Below are 23,914 nucleotides of genomic sequence, written 5' to 3' on the forward strand. Positions count from 1 at the left end.
AGTAATTAAAAATGTATTACTTAATTCATTTTTACAAAATGTCTTATTCGTGATGACCAAATAGAATCTGCTAACTGACAAAAAGGCTCTAGGTTTACATTAGAAAAGTGCAGCACACATTTTTGTATACAATGCTGGACATGTTTAAACTCATGTTATGTCTGAGATTTTAGCAAACAAACTGCATCTTGATGGATGACTTGAGCATCTAACGAAAATGCAGGTAGGCCTAAATTGAAGAAGGGTCAGCTAGCTTCTGTCTCCTCCTGTTAGCGTTTTGTGGCTGTGCTGCTTGTGTATCGATCCACTGCAAGCATTAAAACAGCATCGACTCAATGTCTCTTTTGTTGTCTCGTGAGCCAAGCAACCAGGAAGAACACTTTCAATCTCATTCTTCCTGTCTGAATATGCAGCTTTATGGCACATCAACACATGGGCAAATGCCTGGGACTTTCATTTGCTTATCCTTCTGTATTTCTGCCTTTAAAATGCACTGGGCAGCTAAAAGAGCTGGGTGGTGACTTTTATAAACCATGGTATATACCATGGTAGTAGTATTAATGGTAGTATTACCCTTTTAGCTAGCACCTGTTTCTTTCTAGATTGTGAGAAAATATTGAATTTAGAATAACGATATACAGTATACCAGGGAGGGATATAAGCAAACCAGGCTGTGTTTGTGCTGTCGGCAGCGACGCCAGTCTCCAAAGTAGACCACTATTGCACGCCTGTCCCCCTGGGGCTATAGGGGTTTAACTGCTAATTTGTCCATTAGCAGGCATTATTGTCGTTAACTTTTAGGGATTTACGAGAATCGCCTATTTGCTGCTGCCAAGCCTTTTAAACAAAGCCAGGCCTACTGTATTCAGTAAGCAGCATTACCAGTACAGGCCATGTCTGGAGGGCGTTAGTAGTAATGACACATTTATGGGAATCCAAGTGCCAATATAGTATGGAGTTGTGAACAATATACTTGTAGCTGGCACAGTATTTGAAAATAGACTTTATAGCATTTTAATGTTTGAAACACAGTAATATTTACCAATATCCTTCCCCGTGATTTTCCATTCCTTGATAAACGATATTACGCCTTTTCCGCTGTAGAAATCACCACCTTTGCCTCCATCAATCGTGAATCATCATCATCTTAAACTGCAGCAATAATATATCACAATATCTCAGTAAAAGAGCGAATTCCAAAGTATTATTTTTTTAATCCAATAAATAACTAATCAATTTGGTCCAAATGCATTTACATATTTATGTTTGTCGATTTACAGACACTGAAACTCAAGGCTTACACACATTTCAGAAGGCACTGTGAATTCCTATGAAGAGGACCAGACTGTGCTAAAGTGTTCACATAAAAAGAAGAGGAGGGACAGATTCCTAGCAAATGAAACAAGTTCACAACCATTTAAATGCCCACATGACAAAACAACGTGAAACAGTACTCAACGATCGTCTAACCAAAACCACTATGAAGAATTCCACGTTATTGACATAGTCGGCCATTAACGACCACCAGTTGACTGCTGGTGAGTAAAGTGAATTAACAAAGCATAGTAAATCCACCTCTCAGGAAACGTCCTAAGCAGTGAAGAGTGGACACCTGCCAGAGGAGAGGGTCATAATCCAAGAGACCAGGAGCAGGCCAGGATGGCAGAAACTCTGTTGGCCATTTTGATATCAGTAATGGCAAGAGTCACTGGCAGCCTTTCGTGAATCAATGGCCATTGATCAAAACGCTGTACACAGATTCTCGTTCGGCTTTGAAATATATACACATAACACATTGATAAGTGGTAATTTGCTCTGATATCACTCAAGTGCTATAATTACTAATATATATATTACCGTAGAGATATAGTGCAGGCACATCGTAGTTTGAAGTGAAACAACATGGACTTTCTAGTTTGCGCAATCCGATCACATCCTGCCTTCTGGTCTGTCAGTCAGATCCTATATTCTTACGATATTACGTGTTGTAATTAATGTTTGAGTATCAAAGCTATAAAACACAATGTCCAGTGATATGGCACAATTATGGCCAGAACAAGCCAACGTGTTTAATTAGTAGTGCCCTTAACCTGAAAAGCCTTCCGTAGGACAAACAGCTTGTCTTTGGGGCAATGACACAGTTCAAATTGGAAATAGTTAGATGTATATTTATCTAGCACCTGTGGCAGTTGATACAAATAACCTCGGCAGATTGGAAGGCAGGATTTGGAAGGTCACACCATCATTTACAGATTCAATAACACCATTCTATTGAAACTGTCTGTACAGTATAATTCGATGTGAAAGGCAAAATAGTGCCATGGAAAAGTAATGAAAAGCACACAAAACTAGGTTCAAATTGAAACAATGCTCCAGCCAGTGGCAGACTGTATGACTTGTATTCAATACCATAATTAAATGCTCACATGAACAGCTAATTCAACGTATTTGAACATAATGAAATGCTATATCACATAGTGTTAGATACCTCCAGTGTTGTAGAAAATGAGTACAAAAGGTAACACATAAGAGGCCTCTATAGTATTAACGTGACAGTTTATGAACCGATAGGGTCAGATATCCTCTGTAGTCTTCCAAGTCCACTTTAACACCACGCTCAGACTGAGTCCCTCTCTCCAGAGGAACTAGCATAGCTTTACAGTGTTGAAGTCAATGTGCGTGGATACCCTAGGTGCTTACGGGCATACGAACCAGGTGCGCTCTCCCTTTCAAGTTCTGTTTCCCTTAAAAGTATTTTCCACCGCGCTTCCTGTCCAGGTTCTAAAGCCTCGCATTAGCTGTTAGCATTTCAGTGAATGTCCACGCTTTAAAGCCAGCTAGCATTAACCGCTAGTGCTTTAGTGAGTGCTTGCCTAGTGCACCACATGGTCGATGTCGTACTTCTCGCAGAACTTGCTGGTGAAGGGCAGGCAGGTGAGGTGCTCCAGCCAGTGCCAGTTGATGGGGTAGATATAGAACCAGACGACCAGCGAGGAGAGCAGGCCCAGGTAGACCAGCAGCGATAGCAGGATGAGGACACGCTTTCGGTACTTGTCGAAGTCGCCGAACGTCACGTAGGGCAGGAAGGCGAAGGAGAGCAGCAGGCCGCTGAGGAAGCCGAAGATGTGGGCGATGTTGTCGATCCAGGGCAGCAAGCCACACAGGAACAGGAAGAAGACGATGCCCACCAGCTTGAGGAAGGCCTTCCACGGCTTCTCCAGCATCTGCCAGCCCTGGATGAGTTCCACAAACAGGCAGGCAAGCAGTCCGAACTGGGAGCCAGCTGGGCCAACCTGGATGATAACCAGAGAAAGACAGAGAGAGAGAGAGAGAGAGAGAGAGAGAGGAAAAGAGAGTCATACATCCACCTGCTCTGACCAAACTAAATGGAGGGAGGGGTTGATGTTTCACTCAATGACGATGCCACCACTGGATGAATGGGTGACAAGACCAGCACGTACGTGAATGAATGTCACTTGACAATTGCGATGGGCATATCATCTGTTGAAATTCATATCAAATGAAAGTGCATTAACATGAAGGAAGTGGTGGTAGCATACGTGCTCCTTGCTAATGGATAGGCAGATGACTGAGGCTGAGTTGGCATATTCCCTTATAGCAGAGGACAATAGGAACCGGGCAAAATGGGAAGCAGGTTCACCAGCATTAAATGTTGGTGTCTGTGTGTAATAGTGAATTTGGTCGGTAGTCTACTGATCCAAATGCATGTTTGGAGAGGCTTAGACCTGCAATTGACTTCATCTCAGCAGGGGAATTATTTTTGGTATAATGTCCCCAAATAAATACTGCAATCAATATGTAATTACACCATCTGACATTTTAACCACTTTTATGTCTACAGTGACGGTGGATGTTCCAAAAATGGGAATGTGTCATTGTTGGAGTAGTATAACAAAAGAGTATTACATTGTGCCTCCGTTCTAAACCTTACGACTGTTAAGGTACAACGGAAATGTAACTACTCAATTTATTACCTCTAGATTGAAATCCAGAGCAATGGTTCTTTGGTCACTGGTTCCCCAGCTGGCATCCTGATTAGATTGACGTCAGGGCTGTGATAGGCGTACAGGGGCAGATGGCTAATCTGAGATTCTAACCTCCCACAAGGACAGGAGGAGTGAGGCTTTTCACACGCCCTAGGCACGCAGCCTACACGTTCAAGACACGCTATATGGGTGCTCTGAATCCAATCATTTCCCAGCCAGTGCTAGACAGTCGAAGCTTCATTGGCCATTGAACACTTCATTTGACAGGCTGCGTTTCAGAACGTCTGAACTTTCTCTGACATCTGAATTTCTGCACTCGCGAGGGACTCAGAAAGTCCTTTGAAGAAGAACTAGGGAATGTTACTGTTCTGACATCGAGTTGTTTCTTAAGAGATTAAGAGAGAGGCGGAGTTGCAGAACGTCTCAACTTTTGACATCTGAATTTCTGCACTGAAGAGTGACTCAAAGTCCTTTGAAGAAGTACTAGCGATTGTTACTTTTGTATTATTACGCATTTCTGAAACCGCCACCAGAACTGAATAAACTACTTTTGAATAAGAAATACAAGAAGTCTTGCTATTTCTATGAAGATCTTGAGATAACCCTATAGGCCATCCAACCCTGACCCACCCAAGACTACTGGTCATACGGCTCGCTGAGCGGAACAATGATATGCCGAACGGTAATTTGGTTTAGACCGCATGGGAATCATCACACATCACCAGATGCTTTAGCCAGTAATAATAGACCATGACATCAAGTCACACGCATTGGGATGCAAAATTCCTGGATCTTTCAATAAATTCCAAAAGTCCTGGCTTGAGGATTCTGGATTTCCTGCTTATTCCCTTCTGATTCCAGGAAACCTCCAACCAGGAATTCAAGGAAAACCTGGGAATTGATTTAAAGTTCCAGGAATTTTGCAACCCTACACACGCACATATTCTCAGGCATTCCCATGGGGCTCTTGGACTGATGCCTCTTTATGTTCATCTTACTTTGGCATGTGACACGTGCCTGATCTTCCACCACTTACACTTCCAGCTGCCCTCACTGGTAAATTAACACAGAAGGCGATTGGTTTTCAGTAGCCCAAGTTGTGACACTTGGGCTCAGTGCACTAGTGTGACCTTTGTCGTACTCTCACTTCATAACAACAACATGAGGGAGAGGGTTGAAGAGGTCGTCTTTGGTAGTTTATTCATCAAAAGCGAAGAAAACAAAATGGTTGCTAATATTTTAAGTTCAAGGTTTCAGATGAGTTCATTAACGCAAGGTGTCTAGTTCATCCAATTTACCCCCAAGCATGAATAGGATTTCAAATGTTTTTGTTTGTGTCAGAATGTTTTATATGTTTAAAACAGTAAATGTGTTATTTGTACAAGGGTGTGATCTCAGCCCTCTCCTATACTCTCTGTTCACCCATGACTGCGTACCATGCACGACTCCAACTCAATCATCAAGCTTGCAGACGACAACAGTAGTGGGCTTGATTACCAACAACGACGAGACGGCCTACAGGGAGGAGATGAGGGCCCTCGGAGTGTGGTATCAGGAAAATAACCTCTCACTCAATGTCAGCAAAACAAATAGAGATGATCATGGACTTCAGGAAACAGCAAAAAGAGCACACCCCCCCATCCACAGCAAAAAGAGCACACCTCCCCCCCATCCACATCGACGGGACAGCAGTGGAGAAGGTGGAAAGTTTTAAGTTCCCCGGTGTACATATAACTGAAATGGTTCATGCCTCTTCAACCTCAGGAGGCTGAAAAAAAATTGGCTTGTCACCGAAAACCCTCACTAACTTTTACAGGTGCCCAATTGAGAGCATCCTGTCGGGATGTATCACTGCCTGGAACGGCAACTGCACTGCCAACAACCCGCAAGGCTTCCAGAGGGTGGTGTGGTCTGCACAACGCATCACCGGGGGGAAACTACCTGCCCTCCAGGACACCTACAACACATGTCACAGGAAGGCAAAAAAGATCATCAAGGACAACAACCACCCGAGCCACTGCCTGTTCACCCCGCTTCCATCCATTAGGAGAATTCAGTACAGGTACATCATAGCTAGGACAGAGAGATAGAAGCTGTTTTTCAATCTCAAGGCCATCAGATTGTTAAACAGCCACCACTAGCACAGATAGGCGGCTGCCTACCTAGGTCATCCACAGCAGCTCTCCCACTTGGCAACGCCCACATCACAAACAATGCCTCCTGTCCACGATACTGAGCCTTGTCCTCGAAAACAAAACTGTAGAGCGTGCTCTTCTTTCCAGTAACATTTGCACTCTTCATTTCTACAACCTAACATACTATGAGTGAATCAAATTGTAATCAATGAAGTTGAGCATGGATGGGGCTATTACAGTCTGGTCATAGAGAAAGTGGGCTGAACACCAGAGGGAAATAGAACAAGGGAAAAACATTTAAGTAACTTGTCCACTCTTCCTATGCTAAATGGTCAGCAACAGCCCAATGGTAAAGCTATAAGGGGAGATTACAAGGGAACAGGGTCCGAAGTCGCTCTGAAATGACTTCCTGTGCCCTTCACATTTACCCTACTGCTGACTCTGCAACCTGTACTGAGCTTCCCTGCCGCTCTCGCTCTCTCCTTAACACACAGGCACAATTAAGCCAGCTGCCTCACCTCAAGGGGATTGAACTAACTTTCCATTAGCACATCACACACTGCAGAAGAAAAGGGCTTGGTTGGATTAGAGCATGTCCAAATAACAAAAAGCACCAGCATGTCCCGGTTAGGGAGAGGAACACAGAGAGCTGGACATTGCCTCTGTTGGGAGGATAGGGCTACAATGGCAATGACAGTGAATGACAAAACGTGTAAGAGTGTGTTTGTGTGTGCGACCACACTTGAGAGACTCAGACATGGTCTGAGACAGAAAGAATGGGTCAACTGACTGGGTCAACACTCATTTGTGATAAAACATGAACATGAGACCCAGTTGTGTGTGTTGGGAAAAGGAATGCAAAATGTATTTGAATGCATGGAGCTTTACAGTTTACATGGAGTGAATTGATACTCCTTTTCACCACTAGGGGGACCCTGGCACACCACATCTGGTTACTGCAGCCAAGGCTCTTCTCAGGCTGTCAGAACATCTCGTTGACTGTGCCGACCCTAGCAACTCGCACAATTGCAATACGTTTTTGTCAATGGCATTTCTTCCAATGCTTTGAGCATACAAATGAATACAGGATCTCTATGGCTTTCTCAAGCCATGTGTAATGGTTCTGTTCCAGCTTCAGGTGATATGGAGGCAGGGCAGAGGCAGTTAAGTCCTAATCGATTACCCTCCCGACAGGGTCATGTCCAGTCCAGTAATCTCCCTATCCAAAGCTCCTCCAGTACCCGAGCTAAGCTCAGTGGCTGCCCGGGCCTAGCTGAGATGTTAACCGGTCTCTCGCTCATCAGCTTTCCTAGAAAACACCTGACCAGCTTAATGGCTATCAGCAGTGGCAGTTGTGTTAGCTGAGCAGGTGTGTGTACGTGCGCTCCTGTGTGTGAGCCTGTGTGTGTGTGTGTACCTCAGCTCTGTAGGGGAGGAAGAGGGCGCTGGCCAGGTTTCCGGTGATGCCAGAGAGGACGTAGACGATAGAGATGCGGACCCAACCAGCCAGCTTCTCCAGGTCTCTTAGAATAGTCATCTGGAACACTACTGACACCAGGCAGTGGAGGAGGCTTCATAGGAAAGAGGCCAGTAAGAGGACAACGCATGGAAATGTACACGCATACTGTAGGCTTATACTATATTAACACACACACACACACCCACGTTGTTAACATAAGCACACACACCTACACACCCATGTTGTTAACATAAGCACACACACACCTGAACCCCAGCACGTGCTGTAATCTCCTCACTAAGTACCGATATCTGAATCATGAGGGGGAATCCTCTCTACGCAGTATTTCATGTTAAGGTCATGCTTAGGGACACAATGGGATATCCCCTGAGCTTTCACTGACCATGTAAACTGACAAGGAATAATCAGAGCCATGTAGTAGGCTACAACTAGGGTTAAACAAAGTATTAAAGGCCCAGTGCAATCAAAAATGTGATTTTTCTGTGTTTTATATATATTTCCACACTGAGGTTGGACTACTACTGTGAAATTGTGAAATTGACGATAATTCCCTATTAGTGTAAGAACTGCTTGAAATTTGAGCCTGTTTTGGTGGGATGGACTTTTGGCAAGACGTTCGCTAAGACTATCTTGTAGTGCTTTTATTGGCAGAGGGGTTTGGAACTCTTTCTTATTGGTCTGTTAACAAATGTACCGCCTGGTGATGCCAAATGTACCGCCTGGTGATGCCAAATGTACCGCCTGGTGATGCCAAATGTAACTCTTTGCTAAGAAGCGATTTTTGACAAATACATTGTATCACAGTAAGATACTTAATTGTTTCCCAGAAATGGCTGCATTGGACCTTCTGCATTGGACCTATTAGAGAGATTTTCCTGGTCAGGTCAAGTGGTCGGCAAAAACCCATTTATTTTATTTAACCTTTATTTAACTAGGCAAGTCAATTAAGAACACATTCTTAGTTACAAGGACGGCCTAGGAACAGTGGGATTCGATCTAGCAACCTTTCGGTTACTGGCCCAACGCTCGAACCACTAGGCTACCTGCCGGCACTAAGTATTGATGGGACTACAGTGAGCTGACCTGAGGTCTACATAGTCTTACTGTCAAGCACTTTAGGCGAAAAACAATGTCATGTATAAAAAGTACTTTAGAAATACAGTGTATGATCACCCTGCGTGTAGGAATAAGGAGAGCCACAGCCTGTAGACCTGGTCAGGGACGTCAGGGTTGAGGAAGGGCAGGAGGCCACACACCTCATCCAGACAGTGGATCTGTTAACGAAGAGAGACCACCGGATCAGATAGGGAGTTGGCGGTCATGAAACAAACCCTGTAAACAACACCCACACAGGACAGACAAACAGCCACCTACCTGGGAGCAGAGGGTGGCCTCCTCGTGGAAGTAACCGTGCATGAAGGAGCAGTACTCTCTCGTAGTGATCTCACACCGGCCCTTAGTTCCTATGCAGCAGGGTCGTCCCTTGAGGTTACAGTCCATGTGTCTGTAGCCTGTCAGGTTCGTCTTGCGTGGGGAGGTACAGATCTGGGATCAGATGGAGAGAAGGTGAGAAGAAGCTCGTGTTGGTTTCCACTGATCCAAGACCTGAGGTTACAATGGTTCTGTAACCTCTCATCCACTGCTGTATTTTAATACCAGGGGCTTATACTGTACAGTGGGGCGCAACATTCTGTAGAAATGGAATGTATAATGGTGTCTCTTCACGCAATACATGTTAGCAGGGCTGTGAGACGGAGCATAACTCTGAATGATCCTCCTGTCACTCACCGGCCAATGTGTGATGTCATCGGGCCAGATGTGAGGCTCTGCTGAGGCGGGCTCTTCACAGGTCCTGTTCCCAGCATGCACCAGGAAAACAGATAGCAGGAAGACACTTTATGATACCCTCGAGTAAGTTTTAACTTGTCAGGTCAGGACAGTGTGTGTGTGTGTGTGACCACTGTAGTCATTATAGTAGAACAGTGTCAAAGACAGTACCTGGGGTCCTGGTGACACACAGAGCCTGATGACCTCAGAATGTCCACATCTTCATTCCTCCATTTCATGAAGGTGGCCAATGACTCCTACACACAGACCAGAATAAACACAGCCAGACACAAGTTGATCATCTTGTTTCTAGTTTACAAGCATTCATCTCTCGGTGGCAGGAGAGTGTGTGTGAGACAGAGACAGGCGAGAATAAGTGGGAGTACAATAGTACTGGTTTGTGTGTATGTGTGTGGGTCTACTACAGTATGTGTGTGGGCCTACAATAATACATATGCATGTGAGCGTACTGTGTACATGTGTGTTTGCGTACCGAGCAGTCGTTGCTGAGGGTCTGGACACAGCCCGAGTTGTCGTTCTGTACACAGCAGCCTGACTCTCTCTCCTGGTCCTTGGCTTTCTGGATGAGACTGACTATCTGGCTGTCCTTGCGGATACACGGGGAGAACTTGGCCCCAAGGTGGATTAGGTCCTCCTGTGAGGGGGAACAGAATACAGGAATACATTGTTAATCTGGCAACCAGACACATATTTGACGTAGCAACCAAAAATAGTTAACCTAACCTGGCAACCCCAGCACAGTTAACCTAACCTGGGAATCAAATAAAGTTAACGTAACCGAGCAACTCAGAACCAGGGCCAAAGAAGCGTTGGCCTAGCCAATGTTTTAGCTGGTCGTTAGACCTCTTTTCTGTATTGTAAGTAGTCAAGAGATCCTATTTTGATAGTCAACCATACAAAAAGGTAGTACCTAGTCTATCACAGTACAGAACAGACAAAGCTAGTTATCCACCAAAACCCCAGCTAGTTTTTTGAGCTATAGCCACCCACTAGACTAGTCGTGTGGGACCCTTTACACTCTTCATACTGTGGCCTATGTGGGATGATGTGGTGGAGCCATTGTCTTACTTGATCAGGAAACACACTTTTTCACCTGACACCCTACATAGAACATAAACTGTAACATGGGTGACTGACCGTCAGCCCACAACATTCTCTGAAATTAACATTCTGTATCACTGTCCAAGTGGATATGAACCTGACAAGTGTGAAGTTTCTCAAGGCAAAATGAAGTCAGAAAGTCCTTTGGACCAGTCAAAGTACTTTAATACAGTCAGAAGGCACACTAGCACAGTCAGAAGGCACACTAGCACAGTCAGAAGGCACACTAGTAAGTACACTATAGTAAGTGAGTAAATAACTAGTTAATAAGAACTAGTGAGTGAGTCCAGAACTTCTTTAGCGTGTCTTGTTGAAGCCCAAGTGCGTCTCCCACCAACACCAGACATAGCCCATCAAAACTAAAGACCCCACTGAAAAGACATTCAGTATGTATGACATGTGCGATAGAAGAGCAGTGACTCACAGAGCCGGGGCCGATCCAGAAGTTCTCCTGCTGGATGAACTTGACACTCTCATAGATGCCCTTGTTCTTCAACACCTGTGGAGGGAGACCAAGAAAACACAGTCAGGAGAAACAGTGCAATGGATCCCTAAGGTAGCCATTGTGGATCAAAAGAGGTATGCCAGAGCCACCACAGAAACCAGTGGATTACAGAAGCCATTTTGGATCCTATTAGGGGGTCCAGTTGCCTAGGCCCTATGGGACTCCTCACCAGTTCAGTGGTGGAGTGTTGGGCGAACCCCACAGGGGCAAAGCCATAGGTAGCACAGGCCAGGATGGTGATGACCACGTGGACAAAGGTGATCCAGTAGGTGAAGTACGGTCTGAGGGACACGACAGAGCAGGGTTGTTTTTCTTAATTGATTGGATCGTTTGAAAATGTACACAACGATATTGCTGCAGAGTGAAAATCACATGTATGTGGTTCTTACAGACGAATGAATGCCCACTAAATGTGAAGTACTTGGTGTGGATTGTGTGAAAGTACTGTACGTATTCATATGCGTGTTTCCCTTCCCTCCTCACCTGTGGCTGCTGAAGTCGTCCAGCTGTTTCTGCACCTGGCTGCTGATGCTGCGGCGGTAGTGACGGTTGAGCCAGTTTCCCACCACACCCATGCCGTACTGCCGCTTGGGCTTGTCAAAGGCAAAGTGCTTGACCTGGGAGGCGATACGACGCCCCCGCTGCTGTGACCTGGCCTTCTCAATATGCATGGTGGGGGTTTTAGACACATCCCTAATGAGGGGGGCGGAAGAGACACACAGAGAGCGAGATGCACAGAGAGCGAGATGCACAGAGAGCGAGATGCACAGAGAGCGAGACGCACAGAGAGCGAGACGCACAGAGAGCGAGACGCACAGAGAGCGAGACGCACAGAGAGCGAGACGCACAGAGAGCGAGAGAAACAGAGACAGAAACAAGAGGCAAAGGGAAGGGTTGAAAAAGTGGAGGAGAGAAAGAAACAAAGTCAAAAACTGTAGAAGCCAATGAGACTTTATCACTCACTCTCCCCATCCCTCTAATGGAGGCTACTTACAGGCTCTGGTAGGGCTCATGGTGACCTCCATAGGAAGCCGACATAGGGGGAGACTCGAACACATCATCAGCCATGGAGTACAACTCATCATGGGCATCCACCTGAGACAGAGAATTGACGTGGGAAGAATGTTATCGAGAGGCCCACAGAAAACAAATTTCTTCTCAATTTTCTAATGTAGACAATTCTGCACTAATAATAATTCTGCACTAATCATTCCATATACTATCCTCCCCTACACACCATATACTATCCTCCCCTACACACCATATACTATCCTCCCCTACACACCATATACTATCCTCCCCTACACACCATATACTATCCTCCCCTACACACCATATACTATCCTCCCCTACACACCACATACTATCCTCCCCTACACACCACATACTATCCTCCCCTACACACCACATACTATCCTCTCCTACACACCACATACTATCCTCCCCTACACACCACATACTATCCTCCCCTACACACAACATACTATCCTCCCCTACACACCACATACTATCCTCCCCTACACACCATATACTATCCTCTCCTACACACCACATACTATCCTCCCCTACACACCACATACTATCCTCCCCTACACACCACATACTATCCTCCCCTACACACCACATACTATCCTCCCCTACACACCACATACTATCCTCCCCTACACACCACATACTATCCTCCCCTACACACCATATACTATCCTCCCCTACACACCACATACTATCCTCCCCTACACACCACATACTATCCTCCCCTACACACCATATACTATCCTCCCCTACACACCATATACTATCCTCCCCTACACACCATATACTATCCTCCCCTACACACCATATACTATCCTCCCCTACACACCATATACTATCCTCCCCTACACACCATATACTATCCTCCCCTACACACCATATACTATCCTCCCCTACACACCATATGCTATCCTCCCCTACACACCATATACTATCCTCCCCTACACAACATATACTATCCTCCCCTACACACCATATACTATCCTCCCCTACACACCATATACTATCATCCCCCTCAACACCATCATCCCCCTCAACACCATCATCCCCCTCAACACCATCATCCCCCTCAACACCATCATCCCCCTCAACACCATCATCCCCCTCAACACCATCATCCCCCTCAACTCGTCCATAGACATCACTTCATACTCCATCACACGTCTCACTCCAACAGTACAGGATCTGGCTTTCTTAACTTCCAACTACTTTCTTAACATTCAAGAAAATCTCAAGACAACTTATATTCACCCTTCATCCCTCCACTCAGTCACACCTACTATTCATCCCTTCACTTACTGTCACACCTACTATTCATCCCTCCACTAACTGTCACACCTACTTTTCATCCCTCCACTAACTGTCACACCTACTATTCATCACTTCACTTACTGTCACACCTACTATTCATCCCTCCACTAACTGTCACACCTACTTTTCATCCCTCCACTAACTGTCACACCTACTATTCATCACTTCACTTACTGTCACACCTACTAACTGTCACACCTACTATTCATCCCTTCACTTACTGTCACACCTACTATTCATCCCTTCACTAACTGTCACACCTACTATTCATCACTTCACTTACTGTCACACCTACTAACTGTCACACCTACTATTCATCCCTTCACTTACTGTCACACCTACTATTCATCCCTTCACTAACTGTCACACCTACTATTCATCACTTCACTTACTGTCACACCTACTAACTGTCACACCTACTATTCATCCCTTCACTTACTGTCACACCTACTATTCATCCCTTCACTAACTGTCACACCTACTATTCATCACTTCACTTACTGTCACACCTACTAACTGTCACACCTACTATTCATCCCTTCACTTACTGTCACACCTACTATTCATCCCTTCACTAACTGTCACACCTACTATTCATCACTTCACTTACTGTCACACCTACTAACTGTCACACCTACTATTCATCCCTTCACTTACTGTCACACCTACTATTCATCCCTCCACTAACTGTCGCACCTACTATTCATCCCTCCACTAACTGTCGCACCTACTATTCATCCCTCCACTAACTGTCGCACCTACTATTCATCCCTCCACTAACTGTCGCACCTACTGTTCATCCCTCCACTAACTGTCGCACCTACTGTTCATCCCTCCACTAACTGTCACACCTACTATTCATCCCTCCACTAACTGTCACACCTACTATTCATCCCTCCACTAACTGTCACACCTACTATTCATCCATCCACTAACTGTCACACCTACTATTCATCCCTCCACTAACTGTCACACCTACTATTCATCCCTCCACTAACTGTCACACCTACTTTTCATCCCTCCACTAACTGTCACACCTACTTTTCATCCCTCCACTAACTGTCACACCTACATTTCATCCCTCCACTAACTGTCACACCTACTTTTCATCCCTCCACTAACTGTCGCACCTACTATTCATCCATCCACTAACTGTCGCACCTACTATTCATCCCTCCACTAACTGTCGCACCTACTAAGAGCATAGACTGTTCTCTCTGCTACCGTACGGCAAGCGGTACCGGAGCACTAAGTCTAGGTCCAAGAGGCTTCGAAACAGCTTCTAACCCCAAGCCATAAGACTCCTGAACATCTAGTCAAATGGCTACCCAGATTATTTGCATTTCCCCGCCACTCCACACCCCTGCAACTCTCTGTTGTCATCTATGCATAGTCACTTTAATAACTCTACCTACATGTACATACTACCTCAACTAACCGGTGACCCCGCACATTGACTCTGTACCGGCACCCCCTGTATACAGTGCCTTGCGAAAGTATTCGGCCCCCTTGAACTTTGCGACCTTTTGCCATATTTCAGGCTTCAAACATAAAGATAGAAAACTGTATTTTTTTGTGAAGAATCAACAACAAGTGGGACACAATCATGAAGTGGAACGACATTTATTGGATATTTCAAACTTTTTTAACAAATCAAAAACTGAAAAATTGGGCGTGCAAAATTATTCAGCCCCCTTAAGTTAATACTTTGTAGCGCCACCTTTTGCTGCGATTACAGCTGTAAGTCGCTTGGGGTATGTCTCTATCAGTTTTGCACATCGAGAGACTGAATTTTTTCCCATTCCTCCTTGCAAAACAGCTCGAGCTCAGTGAGGTTGGATGGAGAGCATTTGTGAACAGCAGTTCAGTTCTTTCCACAGATTCTCGATTGGATTCAGGTCTGGACTTTGACTTGGCCATTCTAACACCTGGATATGTTTATTTTTGAACCATTCCATTGTAGATTTTGCTTTATGTTTTGGATCATTGTCTTGTTGGAAGACAAATCTCCGTCCCAGTCTCAGGTCTTTTGCAGACTCCATCAGGTTTTCTTCCAGAATGGTCCTGTATTTGGCTCCATCCATCTTCCCATCAATTTTAACCATCTTCCCTGTCCCTGCTGAAGAAAAGCAGGCCCAAACCATGATGCTGCCACCACCATGTTTGACAGTGGGTATGGTGTGTTCAGGGTGATGAGCTGTGTTGCTTTTACGCCAAACATAATGTTTTGCATTGTTGCCAAAAAGTTCAATTTTGGTTTCATCTGACCAGAGCACCTTCTTCCACATGTTTGGTGTGTCTCCCAGGTGGCTTGTGGCAAACTTTAAACAACACTTTTTATGGATATCTTATAAGAATGGATATGGATATAAGAAATGGCTTTCTTCTTGCCACTCTTCCACAAAGGCCAGATTTGTGCAATATACGACTGATTGTTGTCCTATGGACAGAGTCTCCCACCTCAGCTGTAGATCTCTGCAGTTCATCCAGAGTGATCATGGGCCTCTTGGCTGCATCTCTGATCAGTCTTCTCCTTGTATGAGCTGAAAGTTTAGAGGGACGGCCAGGTCTTGGTAGATTTGCAGTGGTCTGATACTCCTTCCATTTCAATATTATCGCTTGCACAGTGCTCCTTGGGATGTTTAAAGCTTGGGAAATCTTTTTGTATCCAAATCCGGCTTTAAACTTCTTCACAACAGGATCTCGGACCTGCCTGGTGTGTTCCTTGTTCTTCATGATGCTCTCTGCGCTTTTAACGGACCTCTGAGACTATCACAGTGCAGGTGCATTTATACGGAGACTTGATTACACACAGGTGGATTGTATTTATCATCATTAGTCATTTAGGTCAACATTGGATCATTCAGAGATCCTCACTGAACTTCTGGAGAGAGTTTGCTGCACTGAAAATAAAGGGGCTGAATAATTTTGCACGCCCAATTTTTCAGTTTTTGATTTGTTAAAAAAGTTTGAAATATCCAATAAATGTCGTTCCACTTCATGATTGTGTCCCACTTGTTGTTGATTCTTCACAAAAAAATAGTTTTATATCTTTATGTTTGAAGCCGGAAATGTGGCAAAAGGTCGCAAAGTTCAAGGGGGCCGAATACTTTCGCAAGGCACTGTAAATTGTTATTCTTTACTGCTGCTCTTTAAATACTTGTTACTTTTATCTCTTACTCTTATCCGTCATTTTTTAACTACATTGTTGGTTAGGGGCTCGTAAGTAAGCATTTCACTGTAAGGTCTACACCTGTTGTATTTGGCACATGTGACTAATACAATTTGAGAGGAGAGGAGACCCAAAATAGTCACTTGACATTGTGTTAATTATCTCATATGTGTGATCTAGCACAATGGCTAAGCTGAGACTGACTGCTTTCACCTGGAACACAGAGCACAAACAGATACATATAGAAGAGACAGAGAAAGACACACATATAGAAGAGAGACAGAGACACAGAGGAGACAGAGACATATAGAAGAGACAGAGACATATAAACTCAGCAAAAAAAGAAATGTCCTCTGTCAACTGCATTGATTTTCAGCAAACTTAACATGTGTAAATATTTATATGAACATTACAAGATTCAACAACTGAGACATTACCTGAACAAGCTCCACAGACATGTGACGAACAGAAATGGAATAATGTGTCCCTGAACAAAGGGGGGGGGTCAAAAGTAACAGCCACCAGCTGCATTAAGTACTGTAGTGCATCTCCTCCTCAAGGGCCGCACCAGATTTGCCAGTTCTTGCTGTGAGATTGTTACCCCACTACTCCACCAAGGCACCTGCAAGTTCCCAGACATTTCTGGGGGTAATGGACCTAGCCCTCACCTTCCAACAGGTCCCAGACGTGCTCAATGGGATTGAGATCTTTACTGGCCATGGCAGAACACTGACATTCCTGTCTTGCAGGAAATCACGCACAGAATGAGCAGTATGGCTGGTGGCATTGTCAGGCTGGAGGGTCATGTCAGGATGAGCCTACAGGAAGGGTACCACGAGAGGGAAGAAGATGTCTTCCTGGTAATGCACAGCGTTGAGATTGCCTGCAATGACAACAAGCTCAGTTTGATGATGCTGTGACACCGCCCCAGACCATGACGGACCCTCCACCTCCAAATCGATCCCGCTCCAGAGTACAGGCCTCGGTGTAACGCTCATTCCTTTGACGATAAATGCAAATCTGACCATCACCCTTGGTGAGACAAAACCGCAACTCGTCAGTGAAGGGCACTTTTTGCCAGTCTTGTCTGGTCCAGCGACGGTGGGTTTGTGCCCATAGGCGACGTTGTTGCCAGTGATGTCTGGTGAGGACCTGCCTTTACAACAGGCCTACAAGCCCTCAGTCCAGCCTCTCTCAGCCTATTGCGGACAGTCTGAGCACTGATGTAGGGATTGTGTTCCTGGTGTAACTCAAGCAGTTGTTGCCATCCTGTACCTGTCCCGCAGGTGTGATGTTCGGATGTACCAATCCTGTGCAGGTGTTATTACACATGGTCTGCCACTGCGAGGACGATCAGCTGTCCGTCCTGTCTCCCTGTAGCGCTGTCTTAGACGTCTCACAGTACGGACATAGCAATTTATTGCCCTGGCCACATCTGCAGTCCTCATGCCTCCTTGCAACATGACTAAGGCATGTTCACACAGATGAGCAGGGAACCTGGGCATCTTTCATTTGGTGTTTTTCAGAGTCAGTAGAAAGTCCTCTTTAGTGTTCTAAGTTTTCAGAACTGTGACTTTAATTGCCTACTGTCTGTAAGCTGTTAGTGTCTTAATGACCGTTCCACAGGTGCATGTTCATTAACTTCTTCGATATAGGGGGCGCTCTTAATTTTTGGATTAAAAAACGTTCCGGTTTAAACAAGATATTTTGTCACGAAAAGATGCTCGACTATGCATATAATTGAGCTTTGGAAAGAAAACACTGACGTTTCCAAAACTGCAAAGATATTGTCTGTGAGTGCCCCAGAACTAATGCTACAGGCGAAACCAAGATGAAATTTCATACAGGAAATTTTGAATGCGCTGTGTTCCAATGTCTCCTTATATGGCTGTGAATGCGCCAGGAATGAGCCTACACTTTCTGTCGTTTCCCCAAGGTGTCTGCAGCATTGTGAAGTATTTGTAGGCATATCATTGGAAGATTGACCATAAGAGACTACATTTACCAGGTGTCCGCTTGGTGTCCTCCGTCGAAATTATTGCGCAATCTCCATCTGCGTCCACTTTTCCATTAGGTTCAGAGGAGAAAGGCAACTGCCACGAATGATGTATCATCGAATAGATATGTGAAAAACACCTTGAGGATTGATTCTAAACAACGTTTGCCATGTTTCTGTCGATATTATGGAGTTAATTTGGAAAAAAGTTTGCCGTTGTAATGACTGACTGAATTTTTGGGGGGTTTTCGTAGCCAAACGTGATGAACAAAACGGAGCAATTTCTCATACACAAATAATCTTTTTGGAAAAACTGAACATTTTCTATCTAACTGAGAGTCTCTTCATTGAAAACTTCCGAAGTTCTTCAAAAGGTAAATGATTTTATTTGAATGCTTTTCTTGTTTTTGTGAAAATGTTGCCTGCTGAATGCTAGGCTTAATGCTATGCTAGCTATCAATACTCTTACACAAATGCTTGTGTAGCTATGGTTGAAAAGCATATTTTGAAAATCTGAGATGACAATGTTGTTAACAAAAGGCTAAGCTTCTGAGCCAATTTATTTATTTTATTTCATTTGCGATTTTCATTAATAGTTAACATTGCGTTATGCTAATGAGCTTGAGGCTATGATTACGCTCCCGGATACGGGATTGCTCGACGCTAGAGGTTAATTGTTTATGGGTCAACAATGGGTGAACAAGCATGGGAAACAGTGTTTAAACCCTTTACAATGACGATCTGTGAAGTTATTTGGATTTTTATGAATTATCTTTGAAAGACAGGTCCTGCAAAAGGGCTGTTTCTTTTTTTGCTGAGAGACAGACAGAGACATATAGAGAGACAGACAGAGACATATAGAGGAGACAGAGAGAGACATATAGATGAGACAGAGACATAGAAGAGCGAGACATATAGAAGAGACAGAGAGAGACATATAGAGGAGACAGAGATAGACATATAGAGGAGACAGAGACATAGAAGACCGAGACATATAGAAGAGACAGAGAGAGCCAGACATATGGAAGAGAAAGAGACATACAACAGAGAGAGACACAGAGGGGACAGAGACATATAGAGGAGACAGAGACAGACATATAGAAGAAACAGAAAGACAGAACTAATACAAACAAAAGCATGAAGACGGAGGCAGCGAAAGAGTAGAGGGAGAGGCAGAGACGACTGAGGCACATGGAGAGAGAGACAAACAGAAAGAGAGACAGAGAAAGCAAGAGAAGGACACAGAGAGAAAGGTAGATAGAGTAGCATTACCTTGCTGAAGAAGACAGACTCGTGAGTGTCTGCAGAGTCCACAGTATCCTCATCCAGCAAGCTGGGCCGGGCGAAGCTCCGCCGGTGGAAACTACGACTTGTCTGGGAGCCCACTGGACCTGAACGACCCTGAACCACACGCACAACCAGGACATTTGTGGGACAACATTAAAGACTAGCATGTGGGGAGAAACAACTCAACTCAAATATGACTGTGAAGTACAGTACAACATACACAGATACACATAGCAGTCTTAAGCGAAAAATCTATAATTATGTCAGGCACGTACACACAAAACCATCAAATATTCATCTGTATTCCCGCTCAATAGCAACACACATGCAAAAACACTCTTGAATGTACACTCAAAGGAAGTCTAGTTTCCTCTAACGATCCCCAGTGATGATCAGGTTGGAGATTAAACCCCATCCACACTTCCTCTAACGTTCCCCAGCGCCCGCTCACCCTGAGTAGGTTGGACGCTGCTCGTATACTCATGCGGGCGACAGACTCCCTCTTGCGCCGGGGCAGGTGGGCGTAGCCCCTGGAACGCTGGGAGGAGAATCGCGGGGTGACAGGTCCCGTGTGGGGGGTACGGGGAGGTCGGTCCGTCTCATCCGGGTAGCGGAAAGCTCGCCCCCGTGCTAGGGGGTCCACAATCTGGGGGGGCGGACAGACAGGGCAAGTTCACGCTGATTAAACAGAAACAATCTAAATAATTAACTGTCACATCATTAGCTTCATCACAAAACAAGCTACATTGTAAAGCTGAAATCCTCAAGAGCTGGGGGACTCTAAATCAGGGAAACGTTGTACTCTACAGCAGTTGACAAAGAATTACACTGACGGATCTACATGAAAGTGTTACTGTGGTCACAGTGTTATTCACACACACCTATAATCCATCTACTAGGAGTGTTCTGTGTGTGTGTGTGTGTGTGTGTGTGTGTGTGTGTGTGTGTGTGTGTGTGTGTGTGTGTGTGTCTGTGTGTGTGTGCACGTCTGTGTGCCGAGGTATCAGTCAGTGTGAGTGTGTCAGAGAGAATGTAGAAGCTTGTTATGCAGTCTTACCCGAGTCTTCATAGGAGCTGACAGAGAGCAAAGGAGAAAGAGGAACAACAACAGATTGGGAGAGAGAGAGAGGAAGACAGACAGAGACACAGAAATAAGGGGGCAGAGAGTGACAGACAGAAGGAGAGAGAAAGAGAGAGAGAGTCGTGGAGACAAACTAGCACCCAGGAGCGGGTGTGTTGGAGTCAGAGGAGAGCAGAGTGTGTGGGGACTAACAGAAACAATACGTCTAGCTGGGGCTCAGACGTAGTCAACCTCCTGTCACCACGGTGCCCCGCTCTGCATTATTTATGTGATGTCTCCATTCTGAGTAGAGGTCCAAAAGCCGAAGTCTAATCTGATGTCTGACACCGAGACAAGGGATGTAGGTTGTTGATGATAGAGTCTTGTTAGGTAAAGTTGATTTGATTGTGCAAACAAATACAGTGTCCCCGTTTCCAAACAATCCCTACCCCTCAGTCCCTGGGCACTTCATGTAGATCAGAAAAGATGTGGATAGTAGTATCTTTCCTTGCCACTTTATTGCTAATATGGTGCATTCAGAAAGTATTCAGCCCTGTTGACGTTTTCATTACAGCCTTCTTCTAAAATGGATTAAATAAAAGTTTCCCCCCAATCAATCTGCACACAATACAGCACAATGACAAAGTCAAAACAGGTTTTTAGAAATGTTTGCAAATGTATTACAAATAAAAAACAGAAACAACTTATTCACACAAGTATTCAGACCATTTGCTATGAGATGTCGATATTGAACTCAGGTGCATCCGGGTTCCATTGATCATCCTTGAGATGTTTCTTCAACTTGATTGGAGTCCACCTGTGTTTAATTTAATAGATCGGGCATGATTTGGAAAGGGAGGGAGCAAAAACCAAGCCATGAGGTTGGAATTGTCTGTAAAGGAATTGTCCGTAGAGCTCAGAGACAGGATTGTGTTGAGGCACAGATCTGGGGAAGGGTACCACAACATTTCTGCAATATTGAAGGTCGCAAATAACGCAGTGGCCTTCATCATTCTTAAATGGAAGAAGTTTGGAACCCCCAAGACTCTTCCTAGAGCTGGCCGCACAGCCAAACTGAGCAATTGGGGGAGAAGGGCGTTGGTCAGGGAGGTGACAAAGAACCTGATGGTCACTCTGACAGAGCTCTAGAGTTCCTCTGTGGAGATGGGAGAACTTCCAGAAGGACAACTATCTGTGCAGCTCTCTACAAATCAGGCCTTTATGATTGAGTGGCCACTCCTCAGTAAAAGGCACATGACAGCTCAGACCATGAGAAACAAGATTCTCTGGTCTGATGAAACCAAGATTGAACTCTTTGGCCTGAATGCCAAGCGTCAACTCTGGACGAAACCTGGCACCATCCCTATAGTGAAGCATGGTGGTGGCAGCATCATGCTGTGGGGATGTTTTTCAGCGGCAGGGACTGGGAGACTAGTCAGGATCGAGGGAAAGTTGAACGGCACAAAGTACAGAGTGATCCTGAATGAAAACCTGCTTCAGAGCGTTCAGGATCTCAGACTGGGACAAAGGTTCACCTTCCAACAGGACAACAACCCTAAGCACACAGCCAAGACAACGCAGGAGTGGCTTCGGGACAAGTCTCAGAATGTCCTCGAGTGGCCGGGCCAGAGCCCGGACTTGAACGCGATCGGACATCTCTGGAGAGACCAGTAGCTGTGCAGTGAAGCTCCCCATCCAACCTGACAGAGCTTGAGAGGATCTGCAGAGAAGAATGAAAAACTTCCCAAATACAGGTGTGCCAAGCTTGTAGTGTCATACCCAAGAAGATTCCAGGCTGTAATCGCTGCCAAAGGTGCTTCAACAAAGTACTGAGTAAAGGGTCTGAATACTTATGTAAATGTGATATTTCCATTTTTTTATGTTTTTAATACATTTGCAAAAATGTCTAAAAACCTTGATTGAATCCATTTTAGAATAAGGCTGTAACAACCCAAAATGTGGAAAAAGTCGAGGGGTCTGAATACTTCACGAATGCACTGTACCTACCCAGTTCTGTCAGACCTAGGGGCTAAGAGCCTACCTTGGGAATCTTGTTTGCGGCGGGTGAGTCCAGGCCCTGGTCCATGCTGATGGGGAGCTCCGGCTCTCTGTACTGGGCCTTGAGCTTGCCGTAGCGCTGGCTGCAGTGGCGCAGGCTCTTCCTCTGCCATAGCTGCTGCTTGGTCTCACAGTCCTCACCCACCCCGAACCAACCAGCTGCTTGGGCTGTAACTTGGGCTGTACTCCTGGAGGAGGGGGAGGGAGAGAAGGGGGAAAGAGGAAAGAAAGGAGGGAGGGAAAGGAACGTTGGTGGGAGGAATACAGCAGAAAGAGGGAGAGAGACAGTGAGGTGTAAAAGAGAGAGGGAGGGGAGGAGAGAATACAACTTGATTACATCCAACATTCCAAACAGTCATAAAAGGAAATCCCCCACGACATGCCCCCCCAAACAAAACAACAACAAAAAAATCGCAAATCCCATTGGATGAGAAAGCCAGCGTTCCCTCCCCTCTGAACTTCTTCTCCAATGGGGTTTGAGAAGGAGAAGAGGATGCAAGGAGTACACAATTGAGATTCTCTCCCACTGTCTTTTCTCTTTCTCTCTCCCTTCCATTTCTCTCTCTGCCGCCATCTGTTAATCTTCAGCCTCTTTCCACCCCCCAACCCCATCAAATCTTCTCATACACTACCTTCCCTATCTTTTTGCACTTATCATCTTCCTCCTTTCTCACCCTCACTGCCCCTGAAATCCTCCTATAACCCCTTTCTCACCCTCACTGCCTCTGAAATCTTCCTATAACCCTTTTCTCACCCTCACTGCCCCTGAAATCCTCCTATAACCCCTTTCTCACCCTCACTGCCCCTGAAATCCTCCTATTACCCCTTTCTCACCCTCACTGCCCCTGAAATCCTCCTATAACCCCTTTCTCACCCTCACTGCCCCTGAAATCCTCCTATAACCCCTTTCTCACCCTCACTG

The 23,914-nt window shown here is 45.2% G+C and overlaps 1 protein-coding gene across 1 annotated transcript in view; it reads right to left on the reverse strand.

The window, feature by feature from the left end:
• Positions 1-1,189: 1,189 nt before the first annotated feature.
• The window catches only part of LOC135539118 (inactive rhomboid protein 2-like), a 40,816-nt gene continuing 18,091 nt past the window's right edge, over positions 1,190-23,914 (reverse strand). The window contains exons 4-17 of the mRNA XM_064964973.1: positions 22,976-23,180; positions 20,326-20,520; positions 19,860-19,988; positions 12,071-12,171; positions 11,560-11,769; positions 11,246-11,357; positions 10,996-11,070; positions 9,943-10,104; positions 9,621-9,706; positions 9,411-9,474; positions 8,997-9,167; positions 8,796-8,896; positions 7,560-7,713; positions 1,190-3,293 (exon numbers count right to left, since the gene is read on the reverse strand). Of these exons, the coding sequence (XP_064821045.1) occupies positions 2,874-3,293; positions 7,560-7,713; positions 8,796-8,896; positions 8,997-9,167; positions 9,411-9,474; positions 9,621-9,706; positions 9,943-10,104; positions 10,996-11,070; positions 11,246-11,357; positions 11,560-11,769; positions 12,071-12,171; positions 19,860-19,988; positions 20,326-20,520; positions 22,976-23,180 (2,185 nt within the window). The 3' untranslated portion in view covers positions 1,190-2,873. The remainder of the gene's footprint in view (positions 3,294-7,559; positions 7,714-8,795; positions 8,897-8,996; positions 9,168-9,410; positions 9,475-9,620; positions 9,707-9,942; positions 10,105-10,995; positions 11,071-11,245; positions 11,358-11,559; positions 11,770-12,070; positions 12,172-19,859; positions 19,989-20,325; positions 20,521-22,975; positions 23,181-23,914) is intronic.

The sequence above is a fragment of the Oncorhynchus masou genome, chromosome 5 (assembly GCF_036934945.1).
Source record: "Oncorhynchus masou masou isolate Uvic2021 chromosome 5, UVic_Omas_1.1, whole genome shotgun sequence".
Taxonomy (NCBI): Eukaryota; Metazoa; Chordata; class Actinopteri; order Salmoniformes; family Salmonidae; genus Oncorhynchus; species Oncorhynchus masou.